General features: G+C 35.9%; 2 protein-coding genes across 8 annotated transcripts; both read left to right on the top strand.

Annotated features, from left to right (window-relative positions):
- The first annotated feature begins 1,754 nt into the window (after positions 1–1,754).
- Positions 1,755–7,676, top strand: LOC103988962 (serine/threonine-protein kinase 52). 3 transcript variants are annotated; one of them, XM_009407660.3, is made up of 8 exons: positions 1,755–2,010; positions 2,123–2,211; positions 2,324–2,785; positions 5,798–5,919; positions 6,249–6,457; positions 6,532–6,706; positions 6,902–7,036; positions 7,245–7,676. In XM_009407660.3, the coding sequence occupies exons 3-8, from the start codon at positions 2,461–2,463 to the stop codon at positions 7,449–7,451; spliced, it is 1,173 nt and encodes a 390-aa protein (XP_009405935.2). In that variant the 5' UTR covers positions 1,755–2,010; positions 2,123–2,211; positions 2,324–2,460; the 3' UTR covers positions 7,452–7,676. The 3 variants fall into 3 exon arrangements, with proteins under 3 accessions (XP_009405935.2, XP_009405934.2, XP_064969753.1); XM_009407659.3 differs by having other exon boundaries at positions 2,296–2,785; XM_065113681.1 differs by lacking the exon at positions 2,123–2,211.
- A 1,548-nt stretch (positions 7,677–9,224) lies between these two features.
- LOC103988961 (F-box/kelch-repeat protein SKIP30) lies at positions 9,225–18,108 on the top strand. 5 transcript variants are annotated; one of them, XM_065113677.1, is made up of 4 exons: positions 9,225–9,400; positions 11,378–11,515; positions 11,603–11,660; positions 16,627–18,108. In XM_065113677.1, exon 4 carries the CDS (start codon positions 16,689–16,691, stop codon positions 17,730–17,732), a length of 1,044 nt encoding a protein of 347 aa, XP_064969749.1. In that variant the 5' UTR covers positions 9,225–9,400; positions 11,378–11,515; positions 11,603–11,660; positions 16,627–16,688; the 3' UTR covers positions 17,733–18,108. The 5 variants fall into 5 exon arrangements, with proteins under 5 accessions (XP_064969749.1, XP_018683782.1, XP_009405933.1 ...); XM_018828237.2 differs by lacking the exon at positions 11,378–11,515; XM_065113678.1 differs by lacking the exons at positions 9,225–9,400; positions 11,378–11,515 and adding an exon at positions 9,452–9,610.
- Positions 18,109–18,962: the final 854 nt, after the last annotated feature.

Here is an 18,962-nt window from a genome sequence, read left to right as displayed (position 1 = left end):
GGATCCTTTTAAGATATATCAAACAAATAAAAGCTTATCATGTCTCTAAGGATGTCAAATCGATTAGAAGAGAACCCTTTCACATAATATAGGAGATTCTATATACTTTAGTTTAGAATACCTATTAAAATAATACCAAACCCTTTAAAATTAAAATAATACCAAAGTCTTTAAAATCATAGTAGATTCATACAAAACACATCAAAAAATCCGAGATGAAATTGAACTACAAGTTGCTAAAAATTAGCTAAAAGTGTTAGTCAACAAATTACTAACTAAAATCCTATATAATTAATATATAGGAAAGGGTTAGGATTTCTTACCTTGAACTAAGGCCCTTGGGCTTCAAGGAAGAATGATTTGAGAAACCGAAAGAGAATAAGTCAAAAATTAAGAAAATAGGTTATGCTTATCTTGTTTAGAGAGAAGAATAAAGATAAAATAGAGAAGATGAAAATAAATGTGCTTAGTGAGTTGCCTCAATTGGTTAGGCTTAGTCCATTAGGCTTATCCATCTCAAGTTCGCTAGTATACTTATGCTTATATTATCATATGATCGTACAATTTTCCTATAAAATATACTCAACAAATAGGCATTGTTGCTTATATATATTTCAAACAGTATTTCAGAGAATTTATGTGACATTTTTGGAAGTTCAGAACCTCAACTTTAAGAAACGATTAAATGAGTATCTTATATATCATAATGCATACACAAAACATATTTTTAAATAATAATAATAATAATAATAATAATAATAATAATAATAATATATGTTGTTTTAATTTTCATTGACATGTTAGTTGTAGTGTAAAACTTGGGCACTACAAGTATATATTCACATGTAGCATTGCCACTAACATTGATATAAACTTCTCTAAAAAAAATTCACATAAACTTAAATTTAAAAAAGAAAAAAATATAATAATTACTTCTTATAGAGGGATATATATGCATTTAATTTTATATTAATTATATCATGCCTTGGACGGCTCTGCCTACTTCTTAGATGTCTACTTTTTCTTATAAAAACCATGATTCCTTGGAAATAAATTCAACGCCCTCAAGTTATATCAAAGCAAATCTTTTTATCATAATTGTACAAAAAGATCGATCACCTACTAATTTACTTTCTTCTTCATCATTGTGCTTCCTAGAATTTTCTCTACTTAATTAAAGATTCTTTGAGACACATGGACTCAAAAGACTATCAAATTGTAAGAGGAAGGTTTAGAGAAGAAGAAAAAGCAGTCTACTATGTGTTATTGGGCTCGTAAAAATAAATGAAATTATGATAGCATATGTCCATTGGGATGTGATGTCAGTCATACTCACTTTAGCTATTAAATGATTGTTTAAGGGCAAATAATATTTTGGATATTGACTTGTATTGTTGAGGTTCGTATGGCCTTGCCATTAATTATTACATGTTGAGATTACGTGTTGGATACCACCATATGATAACATCATTATGTGTTCGATACTTATATGAGACATTATATACAAATAATAATAATAATAATTATTATGCTTTAGAGTGGATGGGATCCACACAAAATTGGATTCCAAAAGATGCTTTTGAAGGATAGAGCTAACACGTGGCTGTCACGAAAACATCGATTCTCCCTCGATGAATATATCATATGTAATTATTCTTTATTAAATAATGAGAAAACAGTTTCTAAGGATTTTATTCTCACCCGCTATTTCTCTCCTCGGTTTCTCCGTATTTTGCTTCGATGCTTCCCATTTCCTTTCGTTGGAGCCTTTTGGAAACAGTCGCCGCCCCTCCCTATATTAAAGGCGCCTTTTGCTCCCCCTCCCTTCTCTCCTCTCCTCTCCTCTCCGCTCGCTCTCTCTCTCTCTCTCTCGCCCGCGGTGATCTCCATCCCTTCTGTCTTCTTTGTCTTTATTTTGTGCCCCCCCTCATCGATTCCAAGGCCAGCCTCGGCCCGCCACCGGATGGTTTGCTGACCTTGGAGAACGGAACCGGCTCCCCGTCGTCCAGGGTACCTTGTCTTCTTCTCTCTTTCGCCGTCACTCGGTGTCTTTCTTGTTTTGTGTGTTGGGAAGAAAGTAAAGTTCGCCACTTGTGATCATCCCGCTTGTCAAAATTTTCAGCTTTCTCGCCTGGAGTTGGTGTTTTTGGTTTTCCGTCTCCAGTTTGGTTTGTAGCGTGACTTGCTGTTTGGCGATTGGCACAATTTCTGGTAATTGGGTTTGTTCTGTGATCGGTTTGTATTGTTTTGGTATAGAGTTTTGGTTCTGGATTGATAGGTGTTGGAATTATGCAGGTTGTAATCTGTATATCGTCTATTTTAGGAGATTCAATCCTGGTGGCAAAGAAGACATTTTTAAGGGTTATGATTGAGAGTATTAGTAAGGTTTTATAGTCTACGTAGAAGTATACCCAGTTGGGCTTTTCTTAAGCTTCATCGAGTTGGTTTTGATTTGGCATCATGGACGCAAAACGAGGAGAGGAAACTAGTCTTGTTGGAGCTGCCTCCCAGGTGAAGGAGGGGGTATCACATTCTAATTCGAAGGGGTCTGGGAGCCTTGATGGTAATGATATGTTTGTTAGAGCTGATAAAATTGATCTGCGGAGCCTAGATATACAGCTGGAGAAGACACTCTCAAAGATCTGGTTAAAAGAAAGAAGAGGTTCTCAGAAACCATCAGAAGAATGGGAGATTGATCTATCCAAGCTGGAAATAAGGTATGTCATTGCACGAGGGACCTATGGTACAGTTTATCGTGGCGTGTATGATGGCCAGGATGTTGCAGGTACACTCCTGAATTTTGGACAAAAGTAACTTAGATGCTATTGTGTTTCATAGCTTTATTAGTTTACTCCAGCATTTATGGTCTTCTGAGTAGTTTATACATGTAGTCTAATTTAGCAAAAAGCATTGCAGCATTTTGCATATCTTTTATTCCTACGTGCTTTATATTGGATAAAAATTGGTTGTGTGGAATTCTACCAGTGGCTTTTCCATGATAATGAATTGTTACTGAAGAGAATGCAGTTTTGTAACTTAAATTCCATCATGTTTTATTAGATAAGTTTTGCGAATCTCGCATATTATATGAATTGTTGCTAAACCAATTAAGTTTGCAGATGGGTGTAAGGAGTGATATCGAACAAGTTCTTCACTTATCCTGGTTAATCTCATCAAAAGTATTTTGATTGTTGATACAATGACTGGTCCTACCAGTAGTCTTTTCATATATGGCAATTTGATCAACCGGTTGTTTATACACTACAAGTTGTTGAAATAACAATAGTTGCCAAGTCTATGTGGCAGCAATGTTTCTGATCTGTCTGATTGGCCATGACTCTGATGAACTGAGATGTTAGTGTTTTCGAGCCTATATATCTTACTGGCTGATCCTAGGAGAGCAAGATTAAATATTCATAATTTAGAGGATTATAGTGGTTATTTCAAAACCTTCTGATTCATCCATAATTTTCTAGCAAACTTTGCCTGAGATGTTAGTATCAATTATTCAAAAACTCATGATGCATCTTTATGCCTAAATTATCCTTCAAACCTTGCTTTTTTGTCTTGACTGATATCTCCATATATCTAGAATTTTAGAGAAAGATACAGCAGATACTTTATACATGTTCTTGTGAATTTTCTATAACAAGTAAACCAGAGAACTTGTTGGATATGAAAATCATGTATAGAAGAAAATGAATATCAAACTTTATTTAGCATTTATTTTCAGTCTTTCTTCTTATTCAATTTTTTCTTTTCTCATCTCCAATTTCTCTGCTCATGTTTTGCTTAAAACTGCAACAAAATGTTGTATTGTCATGAGGTTAATATAATTTTTTGGTTGGCCATTTTCGAGAATAAGAAAGATTTCAGGCACGTTTAATCAAAGAATAACCATTGAGCAGAAGGGTATTGTTTTACATATCTTTTACAGATAATACTTGAGATGCAAATTGGTTGAAGAAAAGAGACAAAGATGACATACGAGAAGAGGTGTACCACTCTTCTTATTTGTGTCGGAAAGTGTACCCCTAGCTTCTCTTTGTGATAGTTGAGAATCCAAAAATCCATCATATATTCCTACTTAATCAAAAAATAATAATATAGAACTTTGTTGGGAAATCAAAAGGAGCAGACTACTAGGTTATGACTAGTTAACCATGCTAAAAAAAATTTGGGACGGGATCAGTCAATTACTTTGGTCAAACCTTGTCTCATAGCCACAATTTATACAAGAAATACCATGTGCCATTTATGCCCATGGTTTTCTCATTTGGACTAGGACTTATAAAGATATTTAAACGGTGGTGCTATGCTGGTCTTGATATATGATTTTGTTGGTAAATCATTATTCCGCTAATGCAGAATGGCAGGCTTCAACCATATTGATAATGCATCTTCTTGTTCTAATTTCTTTTATTGGATGAATGAGTTTCTTTCTGAATTTGTTTTAACTCTAGGTTTCTTTATACATGCTCTGTATTTACTAATACATTTAAATATGATCGCTAAATTATGATAAAAAGGGCGAGTCCAATGTATGAGGCTCTCACTAATGCAGAATATTGGAGGGTCAATATGCAATCTTATCTTACATGTGGAGAGAATTGTTTCTATCACTCGAACCCTGACCACCCATGTTGCAAATGAGCAACCTTAGCATCATCCCAAGGCCGCCCTCATTGCTAAATCATGATAGTTTCTTAAATTTGTGGTGTTGCAAACAAAACATTTGCATTTGTGAATGGACTTCGCTTACCATATCAATATTTAATGTTACTGATTCTATAATTATTGCATGAAGAAAATGAGAGGTGATCATTAAATTTACTTGCAACCTTTTCTGTGTTCATTGGAAATAAAACCTTGAGCCATTACAAACATCTTTTTAAGAAAATATTTTTATGATCTAACTAAACTCCTTGATTTTTTTTTTTTGGTATGCCATCAAAGCAATCAGGCTTTTCATGGATTTTTGATACCTTCTGCTGTTCTATTGACTTTGTTACGAAGGAAAACCACCCTTCTCCATGGGTAGTGGGCATAAAAGAGTGGAGTTTGATCAAGCCTACCAACGTTAAGCATGGCTTGATATTAATTTCAAGCCTAGATAAATGAACAAATGTATTAGATATTTGTTCAAGCTTAAATTGGGTCTATTTCGAACCAAATTAAACTGGATCACATATTAACTGGTTTGACAACTAAATTCATGTCAGTGTGTTTCACACGTGCATGTGCATCTAAATCTGTGTGCATGTGTGTACAAGTGACTGCACGTACAATGAGTTGCTTTTTCCTTTTTCTTCTTCTTCTTTGTCAATTGTTCTTGCTCTTTTACGATGTAGGCTGGGGTTTCCATCATCATCTTCCAAACGGTGGGAAGAAGAAACTGCCTATTGTCAATATCCAATGCAATATAACTTCTAAAAGTCATTCTTAAAGAAGTGTCCTTTGTTCAGGAATATATAAGAACAGCATTTCAAAGGCTTGTCCCATGTTCCCTTAGTAGATCAATAGGTTACATGTTGTTCAGAGATTTTCACCGCACTGGTCCCACTTTTATAGTTGCTTTTCTTTATCTTTTGTTATTGGTTAAAACTATATATTACAATTGTAATTTTTAATTGGTAAGTTATTATAAGTACATTCAGATCAATTGCAAATAGAGAAGCAGTTTGATCGGTGGAACTTTTGTACAATTCTGAAATTGTGTCTGGTTGTATCTCTCAGTATTACAATGTTGATAACTCTGAGGTTTGCTGTTACATAATAATTAGTTTCTATCTTATAGTGAAATTGTTGGACTGGGGACAAGATGGGGTTACCATAGATGCTGAAACCGCTGCTCTTCGGGCATCGTTTCAGCAAGAGGTTGCTGTTTGGCATAGACTAGACCATCCAAACGTCACCAAGGTAAAAATTGAGATATATTAACTTGTCAATGTTGCTTCACTTTTTATGTTGTCCTTGGGAGTCTTGAATCTTGATGGTGATTATGGAATAAGTTGTCTGCTTCATTTGATGGAAAGTTGTCAGCATAAATCAAGCCAGCTAATTGTGAACTATGTCTTGGAAGTATAAACCATAATTTAATATGCATGGTTCATTCTCTTGTTATCTTTGACATTGATTTTGGTTTCATGTGGTCATCCATTCAGAAGCAGTTTTATTCTCCCCTCCTGTTATAATCATCTTGAATGAATAGATTTTTCAGCTTACAGCTCGGATATTGTGGATTACAGTTTGTTGGGGCTTCCATGTGGACTTCAAACCTCAAGATTCCACAAAATGATTCTACTAGTAATTGCCATAGCTCCCTTCCAACTCGAGCGTGCTGTGTTGTTGTCGAATATCTTGCTGGGGGAACATTGAAACAATACTTGATCAAGAACAGGCGAAGGAAGCTCCCCTACAAAATTGTGATTCAAGTTGCACTGGATCTTGCTAGAGGGTAAGTGTCTGGCCAGAAGTCCTATGTTTTTGCTTATAATTGTAAGGAGCCATGTAACATTCTTGAGAATGCAGGTTAAGTTATCTGCATTCGAAAAAGATTGTGCATCGTGATGTCAAGACTGAAAATATGTTACTGGATACCAATCGAAAACTAAAAATTGCTGATTTTGGTGTTGCACGTGTCGAGGCTCAGAATCCCAGGGACATGACTGGTGAAACTGGAACCCTAGGCTACATGGCTCCAGAGGTGCACATCTCATAACATGTTACATATGTTTTCATGATATGCTCGTCATCCTTATAGATTCTGAGCTATTGTTAATGAGTCAATGAAGCTATTAGAGAAACTTTAAATAGCATATGAAGTTTGAAGTTTGAGTAGAAGGTCCAGTTCTTTTTGTTGCTTGTAATACGTAAGATATGACAGGTGAGCATTTTGCAGGTCCTTGATGGTAAGCCATACAACAGAAGATGTGATGTTTATAGCTTTGGCATATGCTTATGGGAAATATACTGCTGTGACATGCCATATGCTGATCTTAGCTTTGTCGACGTGTCCTCCGCTGTTGTTCGACAGGTTAGTCCCATCATGAAGAAAATCGTTTATTTATTTATTCTCTATTTTATAAAAAATGAGCTGCCTTTTTTTATTAATTAAGGCAGAGAATGTTCATGAATTCTTTTTTTTTTAATTTGTTGTTTCAAAGTTTCTTGTTGCTCTAGTTTTGAATTAAATGACATCAAGATTCTCTCGAGTATGTAAGTATTTATGTTGAATTTTACAGAATCTACGACCTGAAATTCCTCGGTGTTGTCCAAGTTCTTTGGCAAATATAATGAGGAAATGTTGGGATGCAAACCCAGATAAGCGACTGGAGATGTACGAGGTCGTGAAGCTCTTGGAGGCAATAGATACCAGCAAAGGTGGTGGCATGGTACCTGAAGATCGAGCTGCTGGCTGCCTCTGCTTTTCCCTGGCTCGTGGTCCATAATTCATTTATCAGACAGCCCTTGTTTTTTGAATCCTTTTATCACAACAAGAGACAAGGAGCACTGAATAGCAATTGCCTACTTGCATAAAGGTCATTGCCTCAGACTTGTGTGGGTCGAGTCAAATGACTGGAAAGATGCTATGTACTTAAATATCCATGCCATTTTTAAATATCGACCTTGGCGCATAAGTTATTTTTGCATGAATACAAATCACAATTTATCCATTGCTAGATGGGTTTTGGTGCTATTTATTTTCACAGTGTATGTTGTCAAATTAGAAGCCATTAGTGCAACTGGAGGATTTTAACCACAACAGCAATCAACTCAAACTGTTGTCTGAGATTTGTCCTTCGGAGATGAACAATACCATATCAGACTTAAAAAGTGTCCATTACATCTACATTGATGACATGAGAAAGTTTGATATATATAACCAGGCAATTCTTGAGAAAATCTAAAGAGGGCTGATGAAGAGAATGCCATAGAAGATGCCAACCTGGTCACTCAAGTTGTTGGCAAAATCAACTTCTGTATGTGCTCGGTAGAACATTTTAGCAGCTCTGATTAATAAAGGAAGCATGCAGTATCAGAAAGAGGTGATATACGCCATTCAAAACTCTCTTTTGGTACCTGTGTTAGTGCTTGCAGAGATGTCTGTGTTTGTATGCTGTTACTGTGAATTTGATCCTTGACGCCTTTTGCCACCAATACACTTTGGATGGCTAGAAATTGTGATGAGATGCGGCATGAGAGTAGGAAAAAGTATATCCTCTACTCTGCGACATCAGATTATTCATCTTTAATGCTCTGTATGTAACAAACAAAGAGGAAAAAGTTGGCCTTGTTCTGCAAAATGACAAGACTGGGATTTACTCTTGCAGGATTTACTCTGAGTACTACACTTCTTTTTGCACGTTATTTGTTGCGGAGGAGGAGATTGTAACATGAAGGATCAGAAACACACTATTTTGGATTGTTTCTAAATTTGATCACTACAAACATTCTTGTGTCCTTAGAAAAGCTAATTATGATAGATTCCACTACATTTCCTTTTTCACCAGAAGTGCTTTCTGTAACTATAATATATGAACTCATTTCCACCTGCAAATGTTCCTGCTAGTGAACTCCTAGCATTGCTAAAACAGATAGCATATATTCTTTCCAGATTTGGAAATAGCAATATTTCATATTTAAGTTTTAATATTATAAAATTATTTCTTTATATATATATATATATTTATATGTATGTATGTATGTATGTATGTATGTTTGTATATACAAATCGAACTTTTAACATCATGATATTTTTATAGGATAGTTATGTTAAATTTTAATTATATTTTAAAAAATTATCTGATCATATATATTACTTGTAGAAATGATTTTTTGTTAGATGAACGATAACTCGAGGATCATAATATCATATGAAAGTATTAGATCAAACTATTCAATCCTGACCCGATCGTACATGGATCGATCGAAATCAAACCAACTAGTCTCAATCATGAACCAAACAAGATTGGCTTTTACCAGCTGGATCAAATTTGACCTCAATTCTATGTTCTTATTCGAGGCATGAGCATCAAATTCCCTCTTTGGGTTGGCATCAGCTCTTTAATGCGAATCTCAACACATCAACATCATCCCAACCCTCCACTCCAATTCGACATCAATTCCCTTCGTCCCCGCTCGCACCAACCCAATGGGCCGGCCCGCCCAATCACAGCCGTCCATCAACTGCGCCCCGTCGTCTCGTGCGCCTCTGGGCACCCTCATCCCACACCGCCTCCACCCCACCTCCGCAGATGCGCATATCCGCTATCGGGGTCGCAATTGCCACGCCGCTGCCGTGCGACGAGCTCCTTCTCTTCCTCTCTCGATCGATCGATCCATCCATCCATCCCGCAGCGAAGTCAACTGGGCGACGCGACCATTCGATCCCTCATAGGTATAATCTTTCTCTTCTCGATGTTGTTTCTTCGGTTCTTTCTCTTCCTTTCTTCTTGCGGTGGGATGAAGGCGAAGTTGTGAGCTTTGCACGCGTTTGTCTTGCTCTCTTTGCGTGCGGGTTTCGGTGATCTTACTGCGATGTCCGGGCGAGACCCTAATTCGGCGAGTGACAATTCGTTTTGCTCCAATTTGACGAGAGGCTTCGCAGGTTGTGGCGAATTCGTCTGGTTGTGCTTACCTTGGTGTTAGTCCTATAGGGCACTTTGATTTGCTGTGATGCGGTGGTCCTTGTGGTTGGATTTCCCTTGCCTTGCCTCTGCTTCTTGGTTTGCCTTGTAGGAAGGTTTCTTGTTGGATTCTTTTCTTGCTCTGGTGTCATTAGGTTTCATTTTATGATCTTTTCGTGGCTTTTACCAGGAGGTTGGACAAGATGTAGTGATGCGGTGTTCCTGCGATAATTAGGGTCCGGTGGTTGCTGTGATAAGTTTCATGCAACATATTAGATTTTCTAGGTTATAGTTGAACCAAATAGATCTCACAAGAAATTATGGTCTGCAACGTCATCTTTTTGTTTCTGATTTGTTTATAGAATTCCTCCGTAATTGATGTGGTTCTTGTTGTTCTTCTGGTTCTTTTTTGTCGCCTTGGAAAATTCATAGTAGATTTTCTTAGTTCATGAAACTTTGGCTTTCTGATTAATGGGGTATCGATCATGAATATAGGCTTTCTGAACTTTCCAAGCTTTGTTTCATCGACATTGCCATCAAATATGTGATATTTGTGGAGGTCATAAATATTCTTCTCTGGGAATCTAATTATTGCAAAAAGAAATCTAGATGTAAAGGTGTCATCTCTCTTTATTCCTTATACCATCTTTACCTTCATTGATGATTCCCTACTCTTTTTCCTTCTGGGTAAGTAGTAGTTTCTTTGCATATTATATGGTGTATGGTGCTGATAGTTGGATTTATCATGCATGTTTTCGGCTACATTTTCTTCCTCTTAGCAAGGTCACAAATTAATGATTGTCAATCATTGTGTCTCAAACATGGAAGGCCTTTTTGAAGAACCTGTGGAGCTACCACTCACTGAACATCCATTTATTTTGATGTAACTTCATTTTCAACCATAGTCAGTACTACTGCTGCTCTAGAGTTTTTCTTTTGCTTTTGGCTCTTCTTTTTTGACACAGAATTAAAATTTCTATTAAAATTATTTTCATTGTCCTTCCTGGGCCAGATTGTTTCACGTCATAGTTGCTCCTTGGTGTCCTTTTGTCTGCTAGAATAGTGTTTTTCTATGACCACAGTTCATTTATTGCTCTGCTTGGATATTGGTGAGGTTTGTTGTCCTTCAAGCAATTGTATTCAACATCATACTTGTTCTATGATATCCTTATATCATTCATTTCTCTAACAATGTGATATTTGAGCGACAATCTTTACCAATATTTTGTCTTGATAATCATACTTTAGCTTAGTTTCCTAGTTGCTTTTAACTAGTTTACCTGTTTTCTTATTATTGTAATGCCATACATGATCCTCCACATTCTGGACTGTTTAATTGGTGTCCTGTCTTTTAATCAGCCATTGATGAGGTTGGATATTGCATTACATTAAGGCTCAGTCTCCTTTACCTATGCTTACAATTGATAAAAGAAGTAAAAGGATTTGTAACTTGTAATACCATAAACAAGAGAAAATTTTCTTCCTTACCGAGATCTCTATATTGCAGAATAGCAGTAGATTGTTCATAAACGAATACCCTTTCTTGCTGCATATGATAAAGTTGGATGTACTTGTGTTAGTAAATGTATAACAATAGAACTGATGCTGGAGTAACCTGTTCCAGTTACTGTAACAGTTTAAATTGTTCTTCTGTACTTGAGAACAGACAAGATACTTGTAATTTTCCTTTTGTCCAGAGTCTAGACTGGATCAGACTAAAATTTAACGGACTGTTAATTCATGACCAGGATGGAAACCTGAATCTGGATTGGAATCAGTTGGACTCTGTCAGAATTGCTAATTGGAGTTCATTAATTTAGGACTGAAATCTTGTTTCAATCACAATTTTTTTGTTTTTGAGGCATTATGATAATTGCTGGATATGAGTAAGGGTGTTTTTGTCATGATAATTTTTCATTGAGTTATATTAGGAATGGTGGCTAAAATATTATCCGTTTGATTTCTGAAAAAAGGATGATGGGCTCCCTGAAGAAGGGGAACTGGAATCTGATATGGCTAGCCAAGTATCAGGTATTAGGAGTTCTTGACCTTAATTCTGATGTTAACCCTTAAATTCCTTGAACTGAAAACCATATTTAAAATAATCATAACCAATTTTTTTATTGTTTTTGTCATATGGTTTGTTGAATGATATATAAACCTTATTTCTCTTTTGTAAACAATCAATTTGCTTGTCATTTTTGAGCCTTGGAAAGGTTGGCCTGCTCATGTACTTAGTTTATTTATCTATGTCTGGAAGGGTTTGCATGTAAATTGAATTATTTTAAACTTGATAATTTGCTAGCTTGTAAGTTGATCCAAAGTGGTTCAATTTTTGGTTTGGACTTGTCTAGGCTGCACAATTTAAGAACTGGGAAAGTGACAGTTAAGGTATCTATAAGTAAATCCTTTGGGTTTATAGCAGTATTTTCAAGAATTTTAGGTTCTAAATATATGGTTAAAAATTGTAGCCATTATGCAGGTAGTTGACATGTTACCATGGTCTGTGTGCTACACTGCCATATAGGCAATTGTTCAATAATCAAAACTATTAGAAAAATCTTAAGAATAAATTATAGTAAAAAGGTATATTCCATTTATATACATAAATTAAACCAGTCTTTATTTTGACATTATAACAAATGAAATAAAATAGTGGTTTGAATTGCCTTAGAGGCCAAGACTTCTATTTTTATGATAATAAAAGGTAGAAAATAAAAATAGCATGCAAAGAGAAGGATAAATGGAAAAATAGAGGAGAATATAAAAAAGTGCCAACTTCTACTTTTTAAGTAATTGTTGCTAATGGTCATCTTGTACTCATTTCATTGTCAATGCATCCATCTTTTTCTTCCTTTGTTGGAAAAGGAAAATAAGATTTGGTTATCTTAGATGAGGAAAGTATGTGACTCGTAATGTGGGTCAATTCATGAATTATATGGAGCTTAATGCACTATTTGATTTAAAAGCCATATTAAATGAACTTACTGTTGCTCAACTGCTTAGCATCTATAATGTCAGGACAGGCCATCTGGGGCCCTAGGTGAGGCATGGATGGGTCTATCTTATCTGAGGCAGTTGTCTACTCATTCTAGATGGTTTTTTTTTGATGCAATGGTTTTTGAACCTATGACATTGGGTTTCCAAGACCCGTATTCTACCGAACTGAACTAAGAGTACATTCTTATGCTTTTGACAGGAGATATGACTGTCCTGTAAAGAAAAGTATTTTTCTACCCAAGACATCTTGCATATATAGAGTATGTAAGACTGGAAGACTATGTCCAATTTTAATTGATCCCAATTAATCTCTCGTTACTTCCCATAGAAGGAATGGTTAGCAATGACAGAATTTGAACCTGTTATGTTGCAGATCTGAAGTCGAATAATAACATTTTGAAGTTGGAAACCCATAACTTCTACATGATAATTAAGGAGAATAATGTAAGAAGTTATCAGGAAAATACAATAATAACACATGCCACATTGATGTTGTGCCTATGGAATTGTTGGTCTCATATCATCAAATATTATACAGTGTAGAGAATTTTCTTATTCATCAATTTGGTATTTTTCAAACATATACACCTATTTCTATTAAGAGCTACATAATTACACGATAATTACACGATAAAATAAAGACAACACAAATACAATAATAAAAAAGAACCAATATTCCTTTTTTTTTCATATTCTATTTGCTTAAAAAATTAAGCGAATAATCATTATTCATCTCCACTAATCGTATGTGTACAAGTAGATATTGCTCTCAAATAAGAATTGATTAGTCATCTTTTCATTTTGATGTTTCATCTATTCTTTATAGAGTTAGAATCAAGACTGTTAAATTCTAATGCCTTTTGCTAAGGAAATTTTATTATGGAAAATGCAGAGACAAAATTTAACTATTATAAGATTTGTAACATAGAAGCCTAGTTCATGTAACTCTAAGTATCCACCCTTTTGTCGTTGTTCATTTGCAATTGTCATTGGAGGAACTTCTAATCATCCTAAATGGCACTTTTCATCTTTGTTGAACCTTTATATTAATGACATTCTTTTTAAAAGCAATTGTATTTTCACAAAGAGAATTTTCTTTAGGTGAACCATGATAGATCCACTAGAAATGATATGTTACCTGTATAAACCACGGGAAGTTATTTTTCCCTGATGCATACCTGTAAGCCACGGGAAGTTATTTTTCCCTGATGCATTTTCTTTCTCTTCATCTTGTTTCTTCAAAACACCAAAGGCTTCAATTTGATTTTAGCAAAAACTGATGAAACTTAGCTTTTATGTGAGTGCATATTAAGCCGCATTGAGAGTCTTGCATTTCCTGTTCTTTCTGATTGGCAATTCAATCAACAATTCATGTCAAATCTTTCTTGCTATATGATCAACTTTTCAATTCCTTGTTAAACTGCATGTCTCCAATATCAGTAATTTTATTACATATATTTATGATTTTTTCTTGAAAATATTAGTCAAAGGGAGTTGAAACTTTTGTTCTCTATCTTATTTGATTGGCAACCTGAAGTCAACTAGCTTCTTTTTGGTTATCATTCATCAGTACTTGCTAAAGTTTGTTCTTCCTGTGGAGTTGATACTCTGTTATCATTATCATATATATCTAAGAGTTTATGATTTCTTACACCTTAATATGAGCCAGTTGTTGATTCCTTGTTTAGTTTCAGATTGTCATCTGTCTAGACATTTAGACTAATTCTGGACCTGATGAGTGATTCATGAATGTGCTTCCTTGGTCTTCCTTAAGGATATGAATTGCCGATTAATAACCATATGATCTTTGTGTTAGAGTTGGCCACTGCTACTGAAGTGCAAGCATTGGATCTCAAGTTGGAAACAATTGGTTAAGTACACTTGCACAATGAATGTGTCCTTGTGCATAATGTTCCCTTTTGGTGGAGCCATGTTTATAGAAAAAAGGACAATTGCATATGCTACCTAACTTTGAACATTTGGACCTAATGTTTCCTTTTGTTGCTGTTGTTGGTGTTTAACTAGGTAATTTCTTTTGCTCTAGGACTCTGCCAAAAATTAGAATGAAGGCATATTAGTGGCTGTTAGGTAGAAACTAATGTTGTTCATCATAACGAATACAAAGTTAGATGTGCATTTCCATTTTTCTTGTCATTTCCGTTCATTCTATCTTGTTGTAAGATTCATATCATGATATGTCTCATGGTACTTGGAGAAAATTCCAGCATCACATAAATGAAGTGATGTATCTAAATACTTATGTGAGGAGGGGCCTTTCTAAACTAGTGTCATGCCAAAACAAGCTAGTTCAAGGACAACCTTTAAGACTGAAAGTGAAGATTGTTGTAGATTTAACTAGTTTTTTAAGTTAACTTTTGTAGTTTATATAAACAGGACAACTCTGCTAGACTAGTGAACCGTTATGCTGATACTGGTATTACCCATCTGTTTCTTACATGCTATCATGAGCCAAAAGAAGAAGTATATTGGCATAATGATGGTGTCATGGACAGGCAAAAGGTTCCACAAAAAAAGTGCAAAAAAATAGTGATCCCACAGGTAGGTGAATTGATAATATCATCATCAGGTTATCTGCAGCGTTGTATCAGTTTTAGTTATAAAGGTTAGAATGCCAGGAAGATGTTTAAAGTTTTCACTTTACAGCTGAATAATGAAAGTAGGCAGGCATGTTTTGTTCTTGATGGAATTTCCTCTCTTCAGGGCATTGCACATGCAAGAATCTGTTTGGACATTAGATTTTATCCTATTTGCTGATTTCTTGTCTTCCCTACACACAAACATCTAATGTTTCTGAAAAGATGATTATCTCTGTTAAATAATTTGGTTTTAGTGTGTCCTGGAATGCTGTGAGCAGTTGTTAATGCTAGCTACCGGATTAGGTGATTGCAATATTTGTTGGGTTGTGCATGTGACAAATATCTGTGAACTGGGCAAAATTAAAATATTTGTGTGATGAGTGACACTTGGCATAAGCACCATCCTTAGTTGTGTTGGCTTCTTTTGCAATTTGATAAAATTGTATGATTGAAGTTAGTGGGCCTAGGTACATGTCCAGCCACATTATAAGTTATGTTTGTGTTTATCTTGTGTAATATGATGCAAATGATGTCATCATTGGTTGCATTTCTATGTATATGACACGTGTTATTTCTAATATTTATTTTTTTGTTCTGTGATACACAAGGATTTGTAGTATTAGATGAATTGCTATCATTTATATTATTTGGTGATTAAAATTTGAATTTGATTGAATATCTGTCTTTGAAATATTGACCATAACCAACTTTTGTTGATCTACACTTTCTACACCTTTCGTTAAGAGATAGAGGTTAATGGGGAGGATTGGATACATCAGAATTATAGATACAATAGATATTTCACATACAACATATATCATTCAATCCTAAGCAGGATAGATGTGATAAGGCCTTTGCCTGTGTGTTTGGACAGCAGTAGAAAAAGTTGCTGACTGCACTTCACTTCGGTTGGAATGAGTTCCATTTAGATTGCTTGTAGCTGATCTATTGTATCTAATGGTTTAGGGGCAAATAAATCAGCTCTACCTTATGACATATTTGTTAGAAGTTTTGCAGCCATATGAAGAAGAATATGTTAAACATAGTGGAAATGATGTTCTCAACCAATAGTTATACAATATTAATAGTCGATTTCATGTTGTCCTGTAATGTGAAAGAAAGTAAAATAACCTCATAAGTAGAAGGGACATTCTTGGTTTGGGAGGATGTTTTATGATATATTCTGTTAGATTTTGTACCTGCAGTAAGATTTTGGTGTGGATGCATCTATGGAGTCAAATGAAGTACTATGCTTTCTCTGGTGACTTTGTCATGTTTTTATGTCATCATTCTTCATCATTCTATTGATTTTATGAGTATTTCAGGTTTTAGAGAACATTTGTTTCTTCACTTCAATGTCAACTATCAAATATTTGATGGCGATATCACTGATTTTGCAGGTTGTGGGATTTCACCAATTGCTTTAGTTTGCCATGTCAAGTAACCTGAATAAGTAGACATTATGTCGCCTTTGATTGATGGTCTCCCTGATGAAGTTGCTATCCAGTGCCTGGCACGTGTGCCTTTCTACTTTCATCCTCAATTGCAGCTTGTTTGTCGTTCGTGGAGAGCTGTTCTTCGAAGCCCCGATATCTTCAAGACTCATTGTGAAGTTGGGGCATTGGAAGAGTTACTTTGCGTTTTAGCATTTGAGCCTGAGAACATTTGGCAGCTATATGATCCTCTGCAAGACCGTTGGATAACCCTTCCAATTATGCCATCAGAAATCAGGCACCTTGCTCGTTTTGGTGTGGCATCAGTTGGTGGAAAGCTCTTTGTGATTGGGGGAGGTAGTGATAGAGTCGACCCATTGACTGGAGATCATGACCGAATCTTTGCAAGCAATGAGGTTTGGTCATATGACCCATTTCGGTGCGAGTGGGAACAAAGGGCCCCCATGCTTGTACGGCGGGCAATGTTTGCATGCTGTGCACTGGATGGCAAGATTGTTGTCGCAGGGGGGTTCACAAACTGTCGGGAATCAATAGCAAATGCTGAGATCTATGATCCTCAGTTGGATACATGGGAACCCCTTCCCAATCTCCAGCATTCCCATAGTTCTGCATGCTCTGGTGTGGTCATTGGGGGAAAGATGCATGTTTTGCACAAGGGATTATCGACAGTGCAGATATTGGAGGATGGGGGCAAACAGTGGGATGTGAAAGACTATGGTTGGCTCCAGGGTCCAATGGCTGTGGTCCATGGCGAGCCATACGTTCTGAGCAATGGCTGCATCTCCAAGCAATGTGGACAGAACTTACCCGATAGGGTGGTATCATATGCGTCGGAGTTCCAGAGCCGAATTGGATTTGGGATGATAGGGGTGGGAGATGAGATCTACATGATTGGAGGAGTGATCGGGCCTGGTCCCAGGAATCAGTGCATCAAGCAGCTGTCTGATGTTGATGCCTTAAATGTTAGAAGCGAGAGGCCTACGTGGCGTCCCCTATCGCCCATGACACATTGCTGTGGTAGCATCCTTGGGTGTGCAGTGCTCAGGATCTAGTTATGATCATTGGATGCTCATAGCTATGCTTCCCTCTTATCGAAAGGATGATAAGATTAGAAGCCTTCTTTTTTTGCTCTTTCTGTAATATGTCATCTCTGGGCTCCTTTATTTCCATGTTGCCCTATTGTTAGCAGCTTTTAGAAAAGCTTCAAATCTAGATATAGGGTTGTTGTCATTGCCCACTGAAATCATCTCTTGTTTGTGGTTCAATGTGGATCATCACATATAGATTTAGAGTGGGAGTAACCATCTGTGTGGTGCTTGAAAGTCAGGATAAATAGATGGGTTTGTGAATCTTCTTTACCTGTTAAAGCAGAACTTGTTTGGATTGTGAAATATACAAAACTTATAGGAGGATATGATTAGAGAACAACAGTGCTACTGTCTCATTCTCTGGCTGTTGCTTTGGCTCTCCTTCAACAATGAGGGATGGCCAGCCAGCCAGTCAGCCTTCAGAAGCACGTATAGTATGTCTCTGGTTGCAGTTTTTGTTTCAACCACAGTGACAGATTTGTTGCTATATGAATGATCTATGCTTTTTTTTTTATCAGATTGGTTGCAGTTGTCAGTGCTGCACACAACATATTAGTCAAGTTCTATTCTTTTTTCTCCTTTTATTTTCATCTTTCTTCTCTTTTCATGTCTTCATCCCCATCTGTCTCCTCCCTTAGTTCTGTGTTTCCTCTTTCCTCACTTGTACCTTTCATTTGTAGAAGTTCCTCCTTGCTTCAGTTAGAGGAGTTCCTCTTTGTCAACATTACTCTTTTTCACTTGTGCCTTTAATTTATGGAAGTTCCTCTTTGTTAACATTACTGCTATTAGGACTTTAGCTTCCGCGCAAATGGATTGTGTTCTTGAGAGGTAGAAATTTTATAGAAATAAATATAAGTATTATAAGTTATATATATATATATATATATATATATATATATATATATATATATATATAAACGGAGGGGGGTTGAATTAGTGTTTTTGAAAAGTTAAAGTGATTTGATAACTTTCGTTCCATCAAGCTTGTATTAGAAATATATTTAACTTGGAATGTGAGTAAAAGTATTAAGCAACTAAATCAATAAGCAATAAGTATCAAAGCATAAAGGAAATGTATATTAAATTTATGGTGGTTCGGTCGTCGCGATCTACGTCCATTCTCGATTCCTTGAGACCATCGATTTTTACTATCAATCCTTTTTTCAATGGACGAAGATTAATTATCATTTCTTA

The sequence above is a fragment of the Musa acuminata genome, chromosome BXJ2-6, assembly GCF_036884655.1.
Source record: "Musa acuminata AAA Group cultivar baxijiao chromosome BXJ2-6, Cavendish_Baxijiao_AAA, whole genome shotgun sequence".
NCBI classification, from domain to species: Eukaryota; Viridiplantae; Streptophyta; class Magnoliopsida; order Zingiberales; family Musaceae; genus Musa; species Musa acuminata.
This window is presented reverse-complemented; position numbering and strand designations above follow the sequence as displayed.